The sequence below is a fragment of the Schistocerca gregaria genome, chromosome 4, assembly GCF_023897955.1.
Source record: "Schistocerca gregaria isolate iqSchGreg1 chromosome 4, iqSchGreg1.2, whole genome shotgun sequence".
Classification (NCBI taxonomy): Eukaryota; Metazoa; Arthropoda; class Insecta; order Orthoptera; family Acrididae; genus Schistocerca; species Schistocerca gregaria.
The window spans coordinates 675,756,076-675,776,017 of record NC_064923.1 but is presented as its reverse complement, the minus strand read 5'-3'; the positions used below and the strand labels follow the sequence as shown (position 1 = coordinate 675,776,017).

At 42.2% G+C, this 19,942-nt stretch overlaps 1 protein-coding gene across 3 annotated transcripts in view; it reads right to left on the bottom strand.

Annotated features, from left to right (window-relative positions):
- LOC126267429 (ADP/ATP translocase 3-like) overlaps positions 1-19,942 on the bottom strand; it is a 60,542-nt gene that overhangs the window by 26,460 nt on the left and 14,140 nt on the right. For all 3 annotated transcript variants that reach the window (XM_049972681.1, XM_049972680.1, XM_049972682.1), the window contains exons 2-3: positions 11,375-11,633; positions 10,686-10,920 (exon numbers count right to left, since the gene is read on the bottom strand). In XM_049972681.1, the coding sequence (XP_049828638.1) occupies positions 10,686-10,920; positions 11,375-11,633 (494 nt within the window). The remainder of the gene's footprint in view (positions 1-10,685; positions 10,921-11,374; positions 11,634-19,942) is intronic.

Here is a 19,942-nt window from a genome sequence, read left to right as displayed (position 1 = left end):
ATGTGCCATTCTGCATTCGCCCCAGAAGATAATTTTAGCTTGTTTTAGAAGTTCACCCCGTCCAGATGCTCTGGAGACTTTATGTACCGGAAATTGTTTAAAAAAAAATGGCTCTGAGCCCTATGGGACTCAACTGCTATGGTCATCAGTCCCCTAGAACTTAGAACTACTTAAACCTAACTAACCTAAGGACATCACACACATCCATGCCCGAGGCAGGATTCGAACCTGCGACCGTAGCAATCGCACGCTTCCGGACTGCGCGCCTAGAACCGCGAGACCACCGCGGCCGGCCCGGAAATTGTTCTTTGGCTATATTCAACGGTAGTTGTAGACCGGAATGGGCAGTTCGTCCTCCTTTTCTTGGTGCTTGTATCCCAAGTTGTGGTAAGGTCCGATTGTTTATTGCTGCACATTTATCTTCTAGGCGAATGAGTGTTTCATTGAAGACATCGTAGTTGAATTCGATGGTCAGGTCTGGATGAGCTTTTCGGGCTTCGTACTGAATGTCATCACTTGTACCCTCTTTGAAGGAGTCCCATAGCTATTTTGGATTGGGTGGATTATATGTTGTTAGAATTGTGGAGAATAAAGTCTCTCATTTGTTCAACTGAGGCTGTGAGTTGCGCTTCTTGTAGTGTTAGTTCCTACTGGTTGTCATTTTCCAGTAGTCCTAGGCGTTGGTATGCTTCTCTGTACATCTGACGTAGGTAATAGTCAACAGTCTTGAGATCTGTGAAACTTGTTGGTCCCCATATTTCGAGTAGCAACATCCAGAGATAAAAACATTCAGCATTGTTCGGATGTGTGGTGTATACTCGGCCTAGTGAGCTGGTTTTCATGATTCCTGGATCATCTTCTACTGAAATTCCTTGTTTTCGTCGTTGAAAGATTTTTCTTGTTGTGTTCCACGTATAATACATAGAGATGTCGACATATAGTAATGTTTTCGCGAATGGATCCATTTGGCACAGTTGGTAAAAAGATGTTACTGTTGTGTTATGTGATGGTGGTTCGCTCGAAATTTTACTGAAGGCGTCTTTTGTGAAGTAAAGTCTCTGTCTTTTTTCCAAATGTAGTGCTAAATGTTGCACAGCTGGTCCGTATTCGCATATGGGAGAAACAAAAATCCGTCACGCTGCTTCGTTACTGTTGATATATCTTCCTATTTCGTATATGAGTATCTCATCGTTTCTGTTTTGTTGTGCACTGTCTTTGACTATTTAAAATGCTTCTTGTCGCTGCCTTTGTTCACATACTTACGGACGTATATGATAGATTTCGTTGAATTGCAGTATTCTACGTTTATGTGTGCTTGGAACATTTTGGAAAGTAGTGTGTTATGTGGTACTACCAACTGATTATCTATTTCCATTTCAATGCTGCCTCGTATTAGTATTTTTACTGTGAAGCCACCGTTTTTGGGTGGTTGTCTTCTGTATTTGAGATAGCAGACAACTCTGTTTTGTGTATCGTCCAAGTATGATTTTGGGTAATTTTTTTGGTACATTTTCCGTCGCTCATACATGGCGAATAGGGTTTGATGGCCCGCATGGTCCGTGATTCATGTTTTTGGCTACTATGTGGTACAGTTCCTGATCTTCGTATAGATTGGGAAATTCAGCTTGGATGATTCTGTCGATATCCATGGGATGAATTCTGTCGTGTAGCCATATGAGGTTGTGTGAGCCAGTCCTCGTTTTTGCCATTCAGTTGTACTACATTCGCAAGCAATTTCAGAATACGTGGTCAGAAGTGAGATCATGATCGCATGAGCAGAACTGATGTACCGTAAAATAGGTAAAAATACGAAAATTGATAGAAAATTCGTATAAACTGAGGGGAAATACGCCAAAATGTGAAGAGATTGAGAGAGGATGAGGGAGTACTTACATGTCTGCTTGGTGCAAGAAAAATCTTGTACACGGGAACGAGTTAGTGACAGCAAGAGGAATACACGAAGAGTCGATATGGAAGCACTGGGAACCAGGGAAACAGTAATTTTTCGTAGACAGGTATAAGACGTCTGGAATATATTGTTTAACTTGGGTGACCGCCAAATGTGGAGTAATAAATTTATATATGACGGATCACACCCCCAGGTGTTACCCCAAAGTTATTGGGACCACCTTATAGATTTTTATTAAGTGTCTGGACATATGACTACGAAAAAGTTTACATTGTCCTTAGCTATAGAGCATTGTGTGACCAGTTTGTGGATTGCAATATACAGCTACAGAATGGATCGCGTGTTGGACCCTGTGCAAGATTGTTTAGGTTTTTTAAACTCTAACAAACAGTATTTACAGTATCCGGACATGTGGCTCTGATAAACTTTACGTCCTCCTTAGTTAAAGAGCATTGTATTACCAGCTTGAAGACAACAATATACAACTACAGAGTGAATCGTGTGTTTGATCATGTGCAAAACTGTCAAAGTATTTTAAACTCGAGCAAACAAAAATGGTTCAAATGGCTCTGAGCACTATGGGACTCAACTGCTGTGGTCATCAGTCCCCTAGAACTTAGAACTACTTAAACCTAACTAACCTAAGGACATCACACACATCCATGCCCGAGGCAGGATTCGAACCTGCGACCGTAGCAGTCGCACGGTTCCGGACTGCGCGCCTAGAACCGCGAGACCACCGCGGCCGGCTCGAGCAAACAGAATTTACAATGTGCCTCTCTGTACACCAATCACGACCATAAGGCGTCATCTAACAAATACCTTACAGAACAGTTGCTGCATGGTTTCTTTAACGTCAGATACATCACATGATCACACTGACAGAACCACAGGCACATAGACACAGGCAACAGAGCATGCACAATGTCGGCACTAGTACATTGTATATCCACCTTTCGCAGCAATGCAGGCTGCTATTCTCCCATGGAGACGATCGTAGAGATGCTGGATGTACTCCTGTGGAACGGCTTGCTATGCCATTTCCACCTGGCGCCTCAGTTGGACCAGCGTTCGTGCTGGACGTGCAGACCGCGTGAGACGACGCTTCATCCAGTCCCAAACATGCTCAATGGGGGACAGATCCGGAGATCTTGCTGGCCAGGGTAGTTGACTTACACCTTCTAGAGCACGTTGGGTGGCACGGGATACATGCGGACGTGCATTGTCCTGTTGGAACAGCAAGTTCCCTTGCCGGTCTAGGAACGGTAGAACGATGGGTTCGATGACGGTTTGGATGTACCATGCACTATTCAGTGTCCCCTCGACGATCACCAGAGGTGTACGGCCAGTGTAGGAGATCGCTCCCCACACCATGATGCCGGGAGTTGGCCCTGTGTGCCTCGGTCGTATGCAGTCCTGATTGTGGCGCTTACCTGCACGGCGCCAAACACGCATACGGACATCATTGGCACCAAGGCAGAAGCGACTCTCATCGCTGAAGACGACACGTCTCCATTCGTCCCTCCATTCACTCCTGTCGCGACACCACTGGAGGCGGGCTGCACGATGTTGGGGCGTGAGCGGAAGACGGCCTAACGGTGTGCGGGACCGTAGCCCAGCTCCATGGAGACGGTTGCGAATGGTCCTCGCCGATACCCCAGGAGCAACAGTGTGCCTAATTTGCTGGGAAGTGGCGGTGCGGTCCCCTACGGCAATGCGTAGGATCCTACGGTCTTGGCGTGCATCCGTGCGTCGCTGCGGTCCGGTCCCAGGTCGAAGGGTACGTGCACCTTCCGCCGACCACTGGCGACAACATCGATGTACTGTGGAGAGCTCACGCCCCACGTTTTGAGCAATTCGGCGGTTCGTCCACCCGGCCTCCCGCATTCCCACTATACGCCCTCGCTCAAAGTCCGTCAACTGCACATACGGTTCACGTCCACGCTGTCGCGGCATGCTACCAGTGTTAAAGACTGCGATGGAGCTCAGTATGCCACGGCAAACTGGCTGACACTGACGGCGGCGGTGCACAAATGCTGCGCAGCTAGCGCCATTCGACGGCCAACACCGCGGTTCCTGGTATGTCCGCTGTGCTGTGCGTGTGATCATTGCTTGTACAGCCCTCTCGCAGTGTCCGGAGCAAGTATGGTGGGTCTGACTCACCGGTGTCAATGTGTTCTTTTTTCCATTTCCAGGAGTGTATATCGAGTCTTCAGTTTTATAGCTGCAGTGATTCTAAGTCAGTTTGAGAGGTACTGCAATTCCTGCGTATACATTTGCCTGAGAGATGTTGTGTGTGGAAGAGACAGTGTTCTGTTCACCGAGTTAGTGCACCACAGTGTGTAACTTCATAAGTCACACATTGCTGCTATATATTGCTCTATTTCCTCATAGCATGTCGTTGTTTCATGCATTTTCTATTGTTAATGATCACTTTATAGGACTAATGCGAGCATAGCACAATTTTGGAACCGTAACTGGGTGTGAACAGTGGGCGCCATACACCTCCAGAAAGCTATACAGTACACGTACCACAGAGAATCGATTTTTTCACTGGTGAATGACGCAACCAGCCACAAAAGACTTTTTGAATGTTTTATTTTACTACCATAACTGGTTTCAGGCTACCATGTCCGTCTTTAGATGGATAACAGTTTTCGTTACATAGATGATTTAGTTAACAGCATGTCGTCTGTTGCACAATACGTTCCAGTAGATAACGGTTCGTTTTGTTATGATCCCAGTTGTTTTCTAGCGGGATGTGTATGTCCTTGAATTCCACCACAACACACATATTCTAACAAAGTTATTACAGCACACTTCGTAACATCGTTAAAACGCGTGTTGAGCTTTGCACATGTGGAATGAAATTTTCACTCTGCAGTGGAGTGTGCACTGATATGAAACATCCTGGAAGATTAAAGTTGTCTGCCGGACTGAGACTCGAACTCAGGACCTTTGCCTTTCGCGGGCAAGGATTCTATCAACTGAGATACCCATGCTCGAGTCAGGACCAGTCCTCACAGCGTTACTTCTGCCAGTACCTCGTTTCCTACCTTCAAACTTCACAGAAGCTCTCCTGCCTAACTTCCAGAACTAGCGCTCCTGGAAGAAAGGATATTGCGGAGACATGGCTTTGCCACAGCCTGGGGGATATTTCCAGAATAAAATTTTCACTCTGTAGCGGAGTGTGCGCTGATATGAATCTCCCTACCAGATTAAAACTGAGTGCTGGATCGAGACTCGAACTCGGAAGCTTTGCCTTCCGCGGGCAAGCGGTCTACCATCTGAGCTACCCAAGAACGACTCACGCCCCGTCCTCACAACTTTACTTCTGCCAGTACCTCGGCTCCTACCTTTCAGACTTCAATGTCTGTGCTTGGGAAAGGCCTGAACTCCGTCCCTATGCCGAAAACCCTGCCTCTGATTTTATTAGTGCTGTTGAGGGAGCTGTTAGACCTCTTCCTAGAGATGCGGCAGTAGAAAGAAGACGTAAAACATGTCGTGCACTGACGAAAGCCTCAGAAGAGCAACATTTCCGCCATGGAAAGGGCCGAACTACGAAAGCTACGAGAAGATCCTCACGCGGATAAGGGAAACGCCACAATTCTGTTGCCAAGTGAGGTTTATAGACAGAAGATTTATAACTTGCTGAGTGAACCAATGTATTGGAATATTGACAAAGATCCCACAGCGAAAGTGGAAAGGAAAACATCTGCTGAATTCTTCCTCTATTCCGCAAGAAGTGGCCAAAAGACTAAGACCTCATAGTTGTGTGCCACCCAGGTTATATGGACTTCCAAAGATTCCTAAAAAAGAGGTTCCGTTAAGGCCGATCGTCAGTAATATCGGTGCTCCCACGTATGTTTTGACAATATATCTCGCCTCTCTACTGAGACCTTTTGTGGGGAAGTGCGCGCATCATGTTAGGAACTGGGCTGACTTTATCAATAGACTGAAGTCACTACAACTCAGTGAAACTAACATATTAGTCAGCTTCGACGTCATCTCACTCTTCACTAAGCTTCCTCTTATGGACTCTTTATCGTTCATCAGCAATAAGTTCACGGCCGATATAACAGCACTTTTCCATCATGTCCTTTCCTCAGCCTACTTTTTATTTAACAACGAATATTTTGAGCTGACTGGCTGTGTTGTCATGGGCAGTTCTCTCTCGCCTTTGGTAGCAAACTTTTTTACGGAAGTCTTTGAGGAAAGGGCACTTGATTCGGCAGAACTTAAGCCGAGAGTCTTCTGGCGGTATGTAGATGACCCTTTTGCAGTGTAGGCCCTTGGTGAAAAAGAACTGTCACGTTTCTTGCAACAATTGAATGCAATCCACAAAAACATCCAGTTTAGGATGGAGATAGAGAAGGATGGTTGTTTGCCGTTTTTGGACGTCTTGGTTACTAGGAGAGTGGATGCGTCACTAGGGCATTCTGTCTACTGTAAACCCACACATACGGACCTTTACCTGCAAGCGTCGAGTTGCCATTACCCTTCACAAACTTCCTTAGAACATTGGTGCACCGTGCTCGTATTGTTTCTGATGGAGACAGCCTTACAAAGGAGCTAGAATATCTACAGCCGGTGTTAAGAGGTAATGGTTACTCTCCTCATCAAATTAGCACAGAGCGATGAAGGAAGAAACGTGACCACCCACATCATCAAGAAGACAAAGAGCTGTTCAAGTCTAGGGCGTTCCTTCCCTACGTCGGGAACCTTTGATCTAAAGTAGGCAGGATCCTAAGGAAACATCAAGTTAATCTTACGGCCACCAGCGAAGATAAGTGCCCTTCTCGGTTCAGTGAAAGACGAGTTGGGCCTGCGGAAGGCCGGAATCAACAAAATTTCATGCCAGTGTGGCAATGTTTACATCGGCCAGACGACACGCACAATACATGAATGGTGCGTTGAACATGAGCACCACATTCGCCTTTCGCAGCCCAGTAAGTCGGCTGTAGCTGAGCACTGTATTACCACAGGACACGCTATGGATTTTTCTGCCACGAAAATCTTGGCCATAGCGAGAACTATTTGGGATTGAGTAATTAAAGAATCTTTGGAAATACGCCTAGCACAAAATCTTATAAATCGTGACAGCGGGTTTCAGCTGGGCAAGGCTTGGGATCCGGTGATCTCTCTAATTTCTTCTGAGAGAAGACAGTTTATTCATAATGACTTAAAGTCTCACCTGAAGATGGCTGGGCAGTTGCCAGCCGAAAAATCGTGGTAAGAAGTCAACATGATCCGGCTGCAATCCCGAAACCTCATCGAACATTCAGTACGCCCGGAAAACTTCAAGAATCACAACTTCTAACCGAATTGCGTATCTAAGGAGTATCACCTCAGTTGTATGACTGGATTCGTTGTTTCCTCAGAATAGTCACAGTTCGAAGTAACTGACGGAAAGTCATCAAGTCTAACAGAAGAGCTATCTGGTTTTCCCCAAGGAAGTGTTTAGGACCTCTGATGTTCTTAATCTATATAAACGATTTACGAGACAATCTGAGCAGCCTTCTTAGATTGTTTGTAAATGATACTGTCATTTACCATTTCGTAAAGTCATCAGATGATCAAAACCAACTGCAAAATGATTTAGACCAGCTATCTGTATGGTGTGAAAAGTGGCAATGGACTCTGTATAATGAAAATCCTGAATTCTTGCACATGAGTATCACAAGACATTCGGAAGATTTCAGTTACACGATAAATCGCACAAATCTAAAGGCTTTGAATTCAACTAAATACTTAGGGAACTGTCATATAGAAAATGTTGTGGGGAAAGCTAACAAATGACTATGATTTATTGGCGGAATATTTAGAAGATGCAACAGGTCTAATAACTAGACTGCCTACATTGCGCTTGTCCGTCCTCTGAGTACTGCAGCGCGATGTGGGTTCCGTATTAGACAGTATTGACGGAGGACACCGAAAAAATACAGGGAAGTCAGCTTGTTTTGTATTACCGCGAAATAGGTGTGAGAGTGTCACGGATATGAAAGTCAAATTGACGTGGCAATAATTAAAACAAAGACGTTTGTTGTTGCGACTGGATCTGCTCATGAAACTTCAGTCACCAACTTTCTCCTCCAAATAACAAAATATTTTGTTGGCGTCCACCTATACGGCGAGAATGACCCTTGTAATAAAATATGAGAAATCAGAGCTCGCACGGAAAGAGTTAAGTGTTAATTTTTCCTGCGCGCTGTTCGAGAATAGAACGGTAGAGAAACACAGTAGCTTGAAGGTGGTTCGGTGAACCCTCTACCAGACACTTAATTGTGAATTGCAAAATAGTTATGTAAATGTACATGTGGAATCCGCACAAACCGCGCAGTATTCGAGGACTTTCTTTTCATACCGAAAAAAATGCCCAAGCCATCTTGACATTGCGGCGAAAAATCCCAGACCCTGCAGGACGTTGTGCAAAGTGTACTTTAATATTATACGTAGACAATGCAAAAAATTTCTTGACACTCCCAAGGGACGCAGAATTTTCGATATAAGTAGCAGTAAACTAACTCAGCTCTTTTGTTACAAAGTGTTTTCATTCATATTTAGGTTCAATTACAGTAAAGTTACGACATCGATTTCTTTCTTAGTAAATATCACTAATGGCAGTGATCGGCTACTGGTATTACTTTATAATGTGAATCAACCTAAATGTTATAAAGGTTTCTACACTAAACTGTTTTATTTTCATTAATATCTTTGTTTTATATATCTGTATGTATCTTTACAATTGTATCGTGTTTTCAGTCGTATGTTAGATAAAAACCTAAAAATTAATGTGTTCAAAAAGTAGACGCTACTATGTAGACATGGACTTAGTAATGGTCTGTATAACTGCAAAAAATAGCGTACAGGAAGGTTTTCTGTAAAATATGACACTGTTCTTCCTAGCTAATCACGTTCTTGAGCATGTGCAAAAAGGTAGTCTGATCCACATGTAATGTGCGTAACGCTGCATAGCTGAATGGTTAATATAAGCACGTGTAAGATTTGGATTAGCGACCGTCTACTTACACTAACCGTCTCAAAGACGAATTGCCAAACTGTGGCATGATTAGAGAGCAATTTAATGTCTTATCCACAGGTTAAGTGAAACATTCACAGTCAACATTTGTGAACCTTAAACGAAACTGGTAGGTGCAGGTCATTTATTCCATGCAACACAGTTAACATTATACATGTCTCCCTTATGCCTAGACAGAACGATTGGTAGTATTATATGGCTCTTAGAAGTCTACACTGATGTAGTTAAGCGGGTAGGAAGCAAGTACCAACAGAAAAACCAAGAAAATTATAGTCGCAGAATATTGAGTATCGGCCATGTTGCGCTGTAGGAGCCATGTGACCGAATGATGTGACGCAGTAGTAAGACGCTGGGCTGCCTTTTTTAGGGCAGCGATTCAAATCCTCGCACGGTCATCCAAATTTAGGTTCCCTGATTTCCCAAAATCGCTTAAGGGGAATACTAGGATGGTTCCCTCGAAAAGGTGACCGGATTTCCCTTCTCTACTCGAGCTCTTTCTCCATATCTAATGACCACGGAGTCGATGGGCCGTTAAAGCGAACCTTCCTCTAACAGTTATTGGCCCAACAGAGTGTGATGTCCAAAGTCAGCAGGGCCTAACTCTTGCTCTTCCTCTGAATGATAGTGGTCTAGCTGCTGTTCCCAATGCGTTACTTGCAAGACAGTGGTGCCTGCCCACGGTGTTAGCTACATAGGCAATAAATCAAATAATTACATCGTATAAACGGCTCATTTCTTCTCGTATTCAACTGGCACAGTTATTACACAGCACATTTAACTTCAATGCTTTCGAGCCCGTTCCATTACTGCAAAACGGCACATTTCCTCCTTTGCATCATTCCTTAAGATACGTTGATCACTGGAATACTCTGTACAAAAAAGCAGAATGACTAAATAAGAGGCCACACAACAGCTGAAACTATTCAGCACGTTTATCAGTGTCATCGCTGAACTCTTATGGCTGATTTAGAGGTAAAATGTGGTTGAATCAAACCAGAACTGGCTGACATTCGATAAAATGCCTACAAAATGATGCAGCTAAACATTGCAACACGTTTCCTACACCATTTTTTCACCTACAGTAACTTGCCTTTGCTTTCTTTTTATTTCTTTTATTTACTGCTTTTGCTCCGAAATCTGTATAAGCTTTATTCTATCTTCCAACGGTTTTTCTCAGATGCCGCCAAAATTCTCGTATGTATATATTTCATCTTGTTTCTACCTATTATTTTCAGATCCTGCAGTAAAATGATTCATGATAGGGCACAGACGTCTTTCACAGGGGCTCCTTGCTGAAACATCCTCTTGGTGTTCAAGCTGCATCAGATTTATTCAGTAACTCACGTTTTCGAACATTTCCATTGTCTGCATTGGCAGAAGGTGATTGAAAGATGGGGAAGTTATATGATGGATTCTTCATTAATCTGACTTAAAATTCCCCGTTATAACTGAAATGTTATCAATATAAAGAAGTTGTCGTCGTTTTTTTAAGCAAATCATACTTTTTTATTATCTTTTCTGCTTCGCGCTTGAGTTTTCCTGAGATAAGAAAATTGCTCAAATGTTTTTGCGTTTCTATAAGCTGGAGGGTTTTGAAATACTTTACATAACTTCTTTGAAGTATGTAACACGTTATCTAAATCATACGCAATAAATACATATAATGCTTGTAATCTCATTTATAAATAGTACCTATTGACAGGGACAAATGTAAATTGTATTTTCACGTGTACATACCAAAGCAATACACAATGATGTACCCATAGAATCTTGTTTTGATTGAGGTAGTAGTGCCTTTATTGTGTCGAAACCTCCAAGTGCAACTGCTCTATAGATGATGACACCAGGTAAGGATATCCAAAAACCTCTGTAGAGCCCAACAATACCATCTGACTTGAATGTTTTCACCAAGCAGTCTGTCATACCACGGAACTGTCTATCAACGGAAGTCCTGCCAGTGTCTGCGGCCAGTCTGCAATCAGAAAAGAGACTTATAATATTAACTGTATTAGAATTATATCTGACTGTAGATACTACTGACAAAATATTCGTTCAAATTGACAACATACATCTAAAAGAAATTAGACAATATTTTCTTCTGAAGATGCTGGATAGTAAAATTTCATAAAATCACCTGCTATTCTCAGGATAGTTTCCTATATTTCGTTATTTAATAACCCTTGGTTGTCTTATGTTACATTGTAAGTTTAGCAAAAGTACAAAATATAAGACAAACTTTTTCAATAAGTTCTGTATCTATGACAAATGAAACCAATAAAACTATAAGAAGTAAATTATGTGCAGTTTTCATAAAGACAGAGGATTACAGAAGCAAAGAAGCAACTTTGATCTACAGTGCCATTGCAGTCTTATCTCGTGTACATCGTTCGTGCAAAATTGGTCATGTCCTCATAGCCTGTAGTTACCTTGTTCGAGCAAAATCCAGTGGGTATACAACGGTAAGAGATGTTGCACTCGCTGCTCCACCAGATGCCAAATTTCCAAGAAAAAGTCTCCAAAAACTTGCGTTACGTTCATCTTTAAGAAATATTTCCTTGTATCTGTCTTTGAGTGAAAAATTCAAGGCCTGTAAGGGAACAACTCGTATGATGTTAGCAAGGTTTCCTCGCCAATAACTGAGAAAGCCTTCTTCCTTGAAGATTCTAACGAAGCAATCCACTACACCTAGAAATGACATGGTCACTGACAATTAATCCTGAATTACTAATCAAATATTACTGGCAAATAAATTTCCAAAATTTAATCAGCTTTTCGTTAAATACATCTGATTAACCAATAATTATGTTAAATCTAATGTCAGTTGTAGTTAGATAAATATAATTTCTGCCACAAGTAAATCATTTTGTTATTGCTTAACAGATCTTTGTTGTAACGATATTATTGTTTATTCTGTTTGCTTGTATTTTTATGCAGATCAAATGAACATAAAACAAAACAATGAAATCTGCAGGTCTGACATACCTTCTGTCAAATAGCGTCAAGCAAATGTTCATAAATTCGAAGGTAACATGATGATAGTCACAATTTAGTTATTTCTCCTTTTTTAAACTAAAACAAAGTATTTGTTGTTGAAAAATTCTGTGGCACCTAGTAACTCCAAGATTTATGACACTAACTACTAATCGTCGCACAGGGGAGAAAACGCTGAATTTTTTTAACTATCAGCAGTGAAACACCACAATTGTGGAAATAAATTTCTTAATATATAACGTCATCGCGAATTCTGTGACTGGGTGCAAGCAAGATCTGGATGCTTCCACAAATGCACAGAGAATGAAGGCAGCCACATGTGGTCTCCACGAGACACCCTTCCTCACACAACTGGCTGCGCGGATCCAGCTGGCTGCCGTGCAATCCAGCTTATTCTAATGTCTGCTGCAGCCAGGAAACCATCGCTGTCTAATGCGTGGCTACAATGAAACGTCATTGTTTTATTGGCTGCCGCAGCCAGGCAGTCGCAGCCAGCTTGTCTAGTGCGTTGTAGTCCTACGTGTACTGGCATTGTTGAGGGTAGGTAACTTTCGGAGGTGGCAGCATGGAGCAAACAAGAAAAAAGTCTGATAAACTTTGGATCTAAATGCGAACCTTAAGGCCCATGAGCACTTGTACAATGAACATAGTTCTCAAGATATTCACTTTAGAGCCTCTGTTTACTAAACTTGATTGTTTTGGTCCACACACCACCTCCGAAAGTTGCCTGTCCTACAAAAAAATGGTTCAAATGGCTCTGAGCACTATGCGACTTAATTTCTGAGGTCATCAGTCGCCTAGAACTTAGAACTAATTAAACATAACTAACCTAAGGACATTACACACAGTCATGCCCGAGGCAGGATTCGAACCTGCGATCGTAGCGGTCGCTCGGCTCCAGACTGTAGCGCCTAGAACCGCACAACCACTGCGGCCGGCGTCTGTCCTACAGTCTTAACTATAATACACTCCTGGAAATGGAAAAAAGAACACATTGACACCGGTGTGTCAGACCCACCATACTTGCTCCAGACACTGCGAGAGGGCTTTACAAGCAATGATCACACGCACGGCACAGCGGACACACCAGGAACCGCGGTGTTGGCCGTCGAATGGCGCTAGCTGCGCAGCATTTGTGCACCGCCGCCGTCAGTGTCAGCCAGTTTGCCGTGGCATACGGAGCTCCATCGCAGTCTTTAACACTGGTAGCATGCCGCGACAGCGTGGACGTGAACCGTATGTGCAGTTGACAGACTTTGAGCGAGGGCGTATAGTGGGCATGCGGGAGGCCGGGTGGACGTACCGCCGAATTGCTCAACACGTGGGGCGTGAGGTCTCCACAGTACATCGATGTTGTCGCCAGTGGTCGGCGGAAGGTGCACGTGCCCGTCGACCTGGGACCGGACCGCAGCGACGCACGGATGCACGCCAAGACCGTAGGATCCTACGCAGTGCCGTAGGGGACCGCACCGCCACTTCCCAGCAAATTAGGGACACTGTTGTTCCTGGGGTATCGGCGAGGACCATTCGCAACCGTCTCCATGAAGCTGGGCTACGGTCCCATACACCGTTAGGCCGTCTTCCGCTCACGCCCCAACATCGTGCAGCCCGCATGTTTGGGACTGGATGAAGCGTCGTCTCACGCGGTCTGCACGTCCAGCACGAACGCTGGTCCAACTGAGGCGCCAGGTGGAAATGACATGGCAAGCCGTTCCACAGGACTACATCCAGCATCTCTACGATCGTCTCCATGGGAGAATAGCAGCCTGCATTGCTGCGAAAGGTGGATATACACTGTACTAGTGCCGACATTGTGCATGCTCTGTTGCCTGTGTCTATGTGCCTGTGGTTCTGTCAGTGTGATCATGTGATGTATCTGACCCCAGGAATGTGTCAATAAAGTTTCCCCTTCCTGGGACAATGAATTCAAGGTGTTCTTATTTCAATTTCCAGGAGTGTAGTATCAGTGAACGTATTCTATCGTCAGAGGTATCAGAAAGATTGACACTTATAACTGGATCACGGATTTTTAGGTTGTAAAAAAGTGTGTTTTAGGCACCTAAAATAGGCTCCTTCAGTAGTTCATTTAGTCTATATAAAACCTAAAATAAGCTCTAATAAAAATGATGCAGAGAAAATAAAAATAAATTAAAATACACTAACTAAACTGAATACCGTTAGTTCCATAGGACCCAAAATTGCGTATTTCGACGATGACGCCTAATTTTTCCTATTTCGGCATCAAAATCCTAAAAAGTACCTATTTCGTTAATCTGACATAGAGTTCTTGTGTTTTCAAAGATTAGAAAAAGGAAGTAAACTTAGGGCTTTACGTCTCGTCGAAGGCGAAGGTCGTTAGAGACTGTTTACAATTCGTTTGCTTGCCTTACTACCAACAGCACTCGGCACGGTTGAATGGTCATCCATTCGCTACACATTAGAATTGAACGTGGGAGTATTAAATGTTATATTTGAAAATATTTCGTTCCTAGGATTCTGGCCAGCTGTGTATTTTCGCAAAGAAGCGGTTTCATAGGCCTTAAGCTGAGCACGGATTAAAAAATCACAATGTTAATCGTAGACGCCCTCTACAGCTAAATTACTGCCCTTCACGCATTTTCGCGCTTCTGTCTACAGGCAGTCCTATCAAACGACTCTGTTTCGTGAAAGGTATAATATGTGAATTTTCCATTTCGAAAATTAATTTGCCAGTAGTAAGATGTTTTCATCTGAAGGACCGGTAGATTCCATTCGCTAGTTCAGAAGGGGCGGCCATCTGTCAGGTGCCATATGTCCAGCAACGAGTACGATACTTCCCCTACCGCTCCCATGCACCGCAGTAAGAGGAAAATTAAAAACAGGTCATCGTTCACTTTTTCCCAGCGAAAACAGGGACAGAGATATAAAAAAATTAAAAAAAGACCAAAGTGTTAGGCAAATACGAAGCATGAGCGCATATCAATTAGCCATCTTGCTCCACGCTGAGCAGAAAATATTTTTTCCCATCTGTCGTATAGTATGGAAAAAGTTGGAGACACTGTCTTGTATGATGAAATAGGCACTTTTTAGGATATTAAAGCCGAAATAGGCAAAAATAGGCACTAACGTCGAAATAGGCTAATTTAGGTCCTATAGAATTAACGCTATTAAGTGTAAATAGTCTTGAAACGCATAACTACAATTTTTTTTGCAAATAGGAACTCAGCAACAAAATACGTTTTTACCTAAAATCCGCGGTCTACTTATAACCTATGATTTGGTCGTTTCTGGACCAGGGTCCCTTACCTCAATCTGACACATTTACCCTTTACAGTCATCACAGAATCACGTTCTATGTAATGCAAAGCGCTATTGAATGGAAAATATACATTTACATGCAAAGGTTGTTATTTTTTACTAAAAGAAATAAATCAAACATGAACACAAAGTAAAAATAAAAAACAAAAACAGCTAATTACTTCGTATGGTAAGGAACAAAACATTCAGCAAACAGTCCCACACTACATTACTTACACTTGGTACACGCTGATGTCATCAGCACATCGTCTTCTTTTGAGCTCCTGTATATTAACAATCAGATGGTTCATTACATCAAACTCGAGCTCATCTATTACTACAGTACAGGAGTGCTGGGCTTGTCCAGATCCATTCAGTGGCGTACCTCACCGGCTCAAGTACACGTTCACAAATTCTATTCTAAAATTTACATGAGAAAAGGTATTTCCATTGCCATCCACGCATTGCGTACACTGTACAGACACACCCAATAACCAACTGAAAAAGAGTCCATTACCATTTCCTGTTGCGGAAATTTATACTGTACTCACGTTTTGATCCATTCAATCAGTTCCAGCCACGTGCTTGTATACAATTAGAATGGAGGGTCGAGAAACTTCAATGTGTTTCTTTGACCACTGAGAATATCTTTTAGCATTAGTTTCTCGCATTCCACCAGTTTTATTTGATACTGAAGAGAAAACCGGGTTATCATGCCGTTTACACAAAACGGACCAGTTTCCTTTTGTACGGAAAAATTAATAGTACCTCTTTCATCTTTATCTATTTTCTTCTTATTTGTAAGAGAGCAGTTTCTCGGGATACAATTTTCTCTCGCAGTCCCAATGGCCCCAAAACTTCGTTCTCTAAGAAAAATAACAAACGAAAATTACGAGGACATGCTGAAAAGTAATGTACCCGAATTTTTTATGTGAAAGCTTTAAATGAAGCCAAGTTATTAAAGTGCGCGTCATTTACGACAGCGGCCGAGTTTAGGTTCGTTCTGCGCATTTGACGTCACAAAAAACAGACGTCACAAAACACAGTCAGACAATGAACAGAGAACATTGCCAGAGCTCGACTGCAGTGCAGAGCACGAACGAGTGTCTTCAGTTTTGGAAACTATCAATCATAAATAAAGTAACTGAACAAAAGCAATGTCTTGATAGCAGACTTTCTTGTATAGAAAGTTTCAAAAAAGCATTCTTTATACCAATTGTTTCATATTATATTAATTAATTAAACCAAACAAGCAATAAGCCTCCTAATTCAGGCGATAGCAAGGAAAGGTGTCTGTATCATTCTCACTAACCGCTTTTTCGCAATAAGGAACAGCGCTAATTGTTTATTTCCTATTGTACTTCGACGAAACGTGAATAATTCATTGTCATACGAACAGCGTTTGTATTTTGCGTGATGTTTTAAAGTCCTCCAGGAAGTCTGTCGAATGACGAATTGCGTTAGCGTAATGGTTAAAGTGTTTGGTTGCTAAGCGAAAAGTTCTGAGTTCAAACCTTTATTTAAAACAACATCGAAGTGTCTTACTTCATGAATTTTATTCGTTTGAACGTAATTTTTAGAAATTTTTAGTGGCAACTAAAATCGACCATACAGAAAGTATACGCTATGGACAACTCCGCAAACTCTTCAAAATTTCTAGCAATGGTTTACTACATTCAATGCTGCACAATAACTGCGTTGAACATCGAAACAAAATTAAGTCATTTATGGGGGAAGGTATCATTCAAGAAGACGTGTAAAAATCAAATTTTTGGGCCAAATAGTTTTTGTGAAATCGAAAGATAAGTGTGTCAAAGCAGTGGGAACACCATGTGTCTGTACAGGCGAGCAGTGCGGGATGACAAAAACGCATACAGCGCGGAATGCGGGGAGCACATCTCTGTAGCAGCGAAAGGGTTAATGCGGCCGTGGTGGCTTTACTTCATAAACTGCGCGCTTCCCTCTAAACGTAGTTTGCGAACTATACTGTACTATGGCGCTGCTGCTCTTGGCGCGTGCAACTGGCAACGCAGCTATCTCCCGCGTCTGGGCGGGCAAGCGCGAGCCGCCAAGATAAAAGAATCCAACTGTAGCATTCCACATCTTTATTCTTCATGTCTACATATTTGCAGCCTTCTGCCGCTAGAGGCCCCCAAATTGTAGCGTGTTACATAGCGGCGAGGAACGTTAACTATGTCGGTGTGTGAGAAGAGAAACAGCGTGCAGTAATAAGTCCCGAATTCGAAGAGTTCGTTCACACATGGAGCACCCTCTCCATCAGCATGACAACACCAGATCATACACAAGTGCTGCGACTTCTGTAACAATCCGACACTTTGGGTGAACTGTCATCGATAATCCTCCGTACAGTCCCGACTTGCCGCCAACCGACTTTCATTTGCTTCCAAAACTTAAAGAAAACCTTCGAATTCTTCACATTGATAGTGAGGAAGAAGCGGTGCAACCAGAGATTAGGTTGTGGCCCGATCTACAAAATCAAACATTCCACACTGGTGGTATCAACAAACTGGTCTCTCGTTGTCAGAAATGTGTTCTTCACCAGGGTAATTGTGTAGAGAAAGGGTGATTATGTTGAGGAAAAAATATGTAAATATGAAGAAAAAGATGTAGAATGTTTATTTTATTTAAAAATCTTCAAAGTGTTTTCACATTAAAAAATTCGAAGACATTACTTTTCGGCAGGCCTCGTGTTAAAATTCTTACTTACATACAGGGTGAATCAGAAGGAAAGGGACATGCTTTGAAGGGTGATAGTATTAGGCTGTGTCCTACATGAGCGACAGAAGCGAGCGGCAGCAAGCGACTTCCGGATATGCAACACTCCAGTGACAAGCAGCAGCATCGGGCGAAAACCTTGGGTGTCCTGCGCGCGAGCGACCATGTAGCGCTACAAGATGTTTCTGTAAAACGGCGTCCTTAACCTGTAGAATACTGTAGCTGGAGAGTAAGGCTACAGAATTAGGTTTACTTAAGAAAATAAAGCAAAAAGGAATGCTGTGCATAACATGTACAAAGGGAGGAATCTCCATGGAGAATTTCATAAGTATTGTCAACTAGAAGACTACCAGACAAATTCTTCGAGTACACGTGAATGAGCAGAGGAGCATTCGACTATGTCATCAATAAATTAAATGCGAATGTTTTTTTTTTTACATGATCAATAGCTTTTAACAGCCAATAAATGCTGAGGTATGACTATCACGTGACTAACTACACTAAATACAAACATAAGCACACAGATTTTTACCACTGAAAAACACCTAGCTGTAATGTAGGGGTAGCGAGTATATCACACACATTTAATTCCTAATGAATTACAATGAACCATGAAATTTTACAGATATTTGATGTCGCGAACGTAATTCATCAGCAGTCAGTGTTAAGGAAAAGCGTTTCAATTACTCTAAAAAGCCTGTAAAAGTAAAGCTCCCAAAATTTTTTAAAAGAAAGTCAAATGTTTTGTGTAATGATTTGTCTCAAATTATGAAAAAAAATATTAAGGAAACATTAGGTGCACTTCATTTTCTGTTCATGATTTCGAGCATCATTCAAAGGCACATAGAACGTTGGTTGATCCAGTTATTTCTATTACACAAACCATTTCATAAAATATTTGACTGATTTTTTCCATTTCTGAATTTCAAGTTTTATTCAGAAATTGTAATTCTGTCAAAGACAGGAAAGGACTTGGAAGAGCAGTTGAAAGGAATGGAAGGTGTCTTGAAGGGAGGATATAATATGAACATAAACAAAACAAAAAACAAGGATAATGGAATGTAGTCGAATTAAGTCAGGTGATGCTGAGGGAATTAGATTAGGAAATAAGACACTTAAAGTAGTAAAGGAGTTTTGCTATTTGGGGAGCAAAGTAACTGATGATGGTCGAAGTAGAGAGGATATAAAATGTAGACTGGCAATGGCAAGGAAAGCGTTTCTGAAGAAGAGAAATTAGTTAACATCCAGTGTAGATTTAAATGTCAGGAAGTCGTTTCTGAAAGTATTTGTATGGAGTGTAGCCATGTATGGAAATGAAACATGGACGATAAATAGTTTGGACAAGAAGAGAATAGAAGCCTTTGAAATGTGGTGCTACAGAAGAATGCTGAACATTAGATGGGTAGATCACGTAACTAATGAGGAAGTATTGAATAGGATTGGGGAGGAGAGAAGTTTGTGGCACAACTTGACAAGAAGAAGGGATCGGTTGTTAGGACATGTTCTGAGGCATCCAGCGATCACCAATTTAGTATTGGAGGGCAGCGTGGAGGGTAAAAATCGTAGAGGGAGACCAAGAGATGAATACACTAAACAGATTCAGAAGGATGTAGGCTGCAGTACGTTTTGGGAGATGAAGAAGCTTGCACAGGATAGAGTAGCATAGAGAGTTGCATCAAACCAGTCTCAGAACTGAAGACCACAACAACAACAACATTCAGAAAGCATGATCTCAGTGACTTCTCGTTTGCCTTCCTAATGTACTTGATTCGAATGAAGCCTTTTTGACGTTTAAATACCGCACCAATGTATCTTTTTAAGTGCAAAATAGCTGGGTCTTGAACAGAACTTGAAATTTTTGACACTTCATTTACAGCAGCTTTACGTGAAATAATTCAATTTTTCCTCAGATTATTAATTAAGTTTTCGTTAAGAACCCTGATTACTTTAAAGCAGTTAAATATTTTCATGCCAAACTAGACTTCATACTG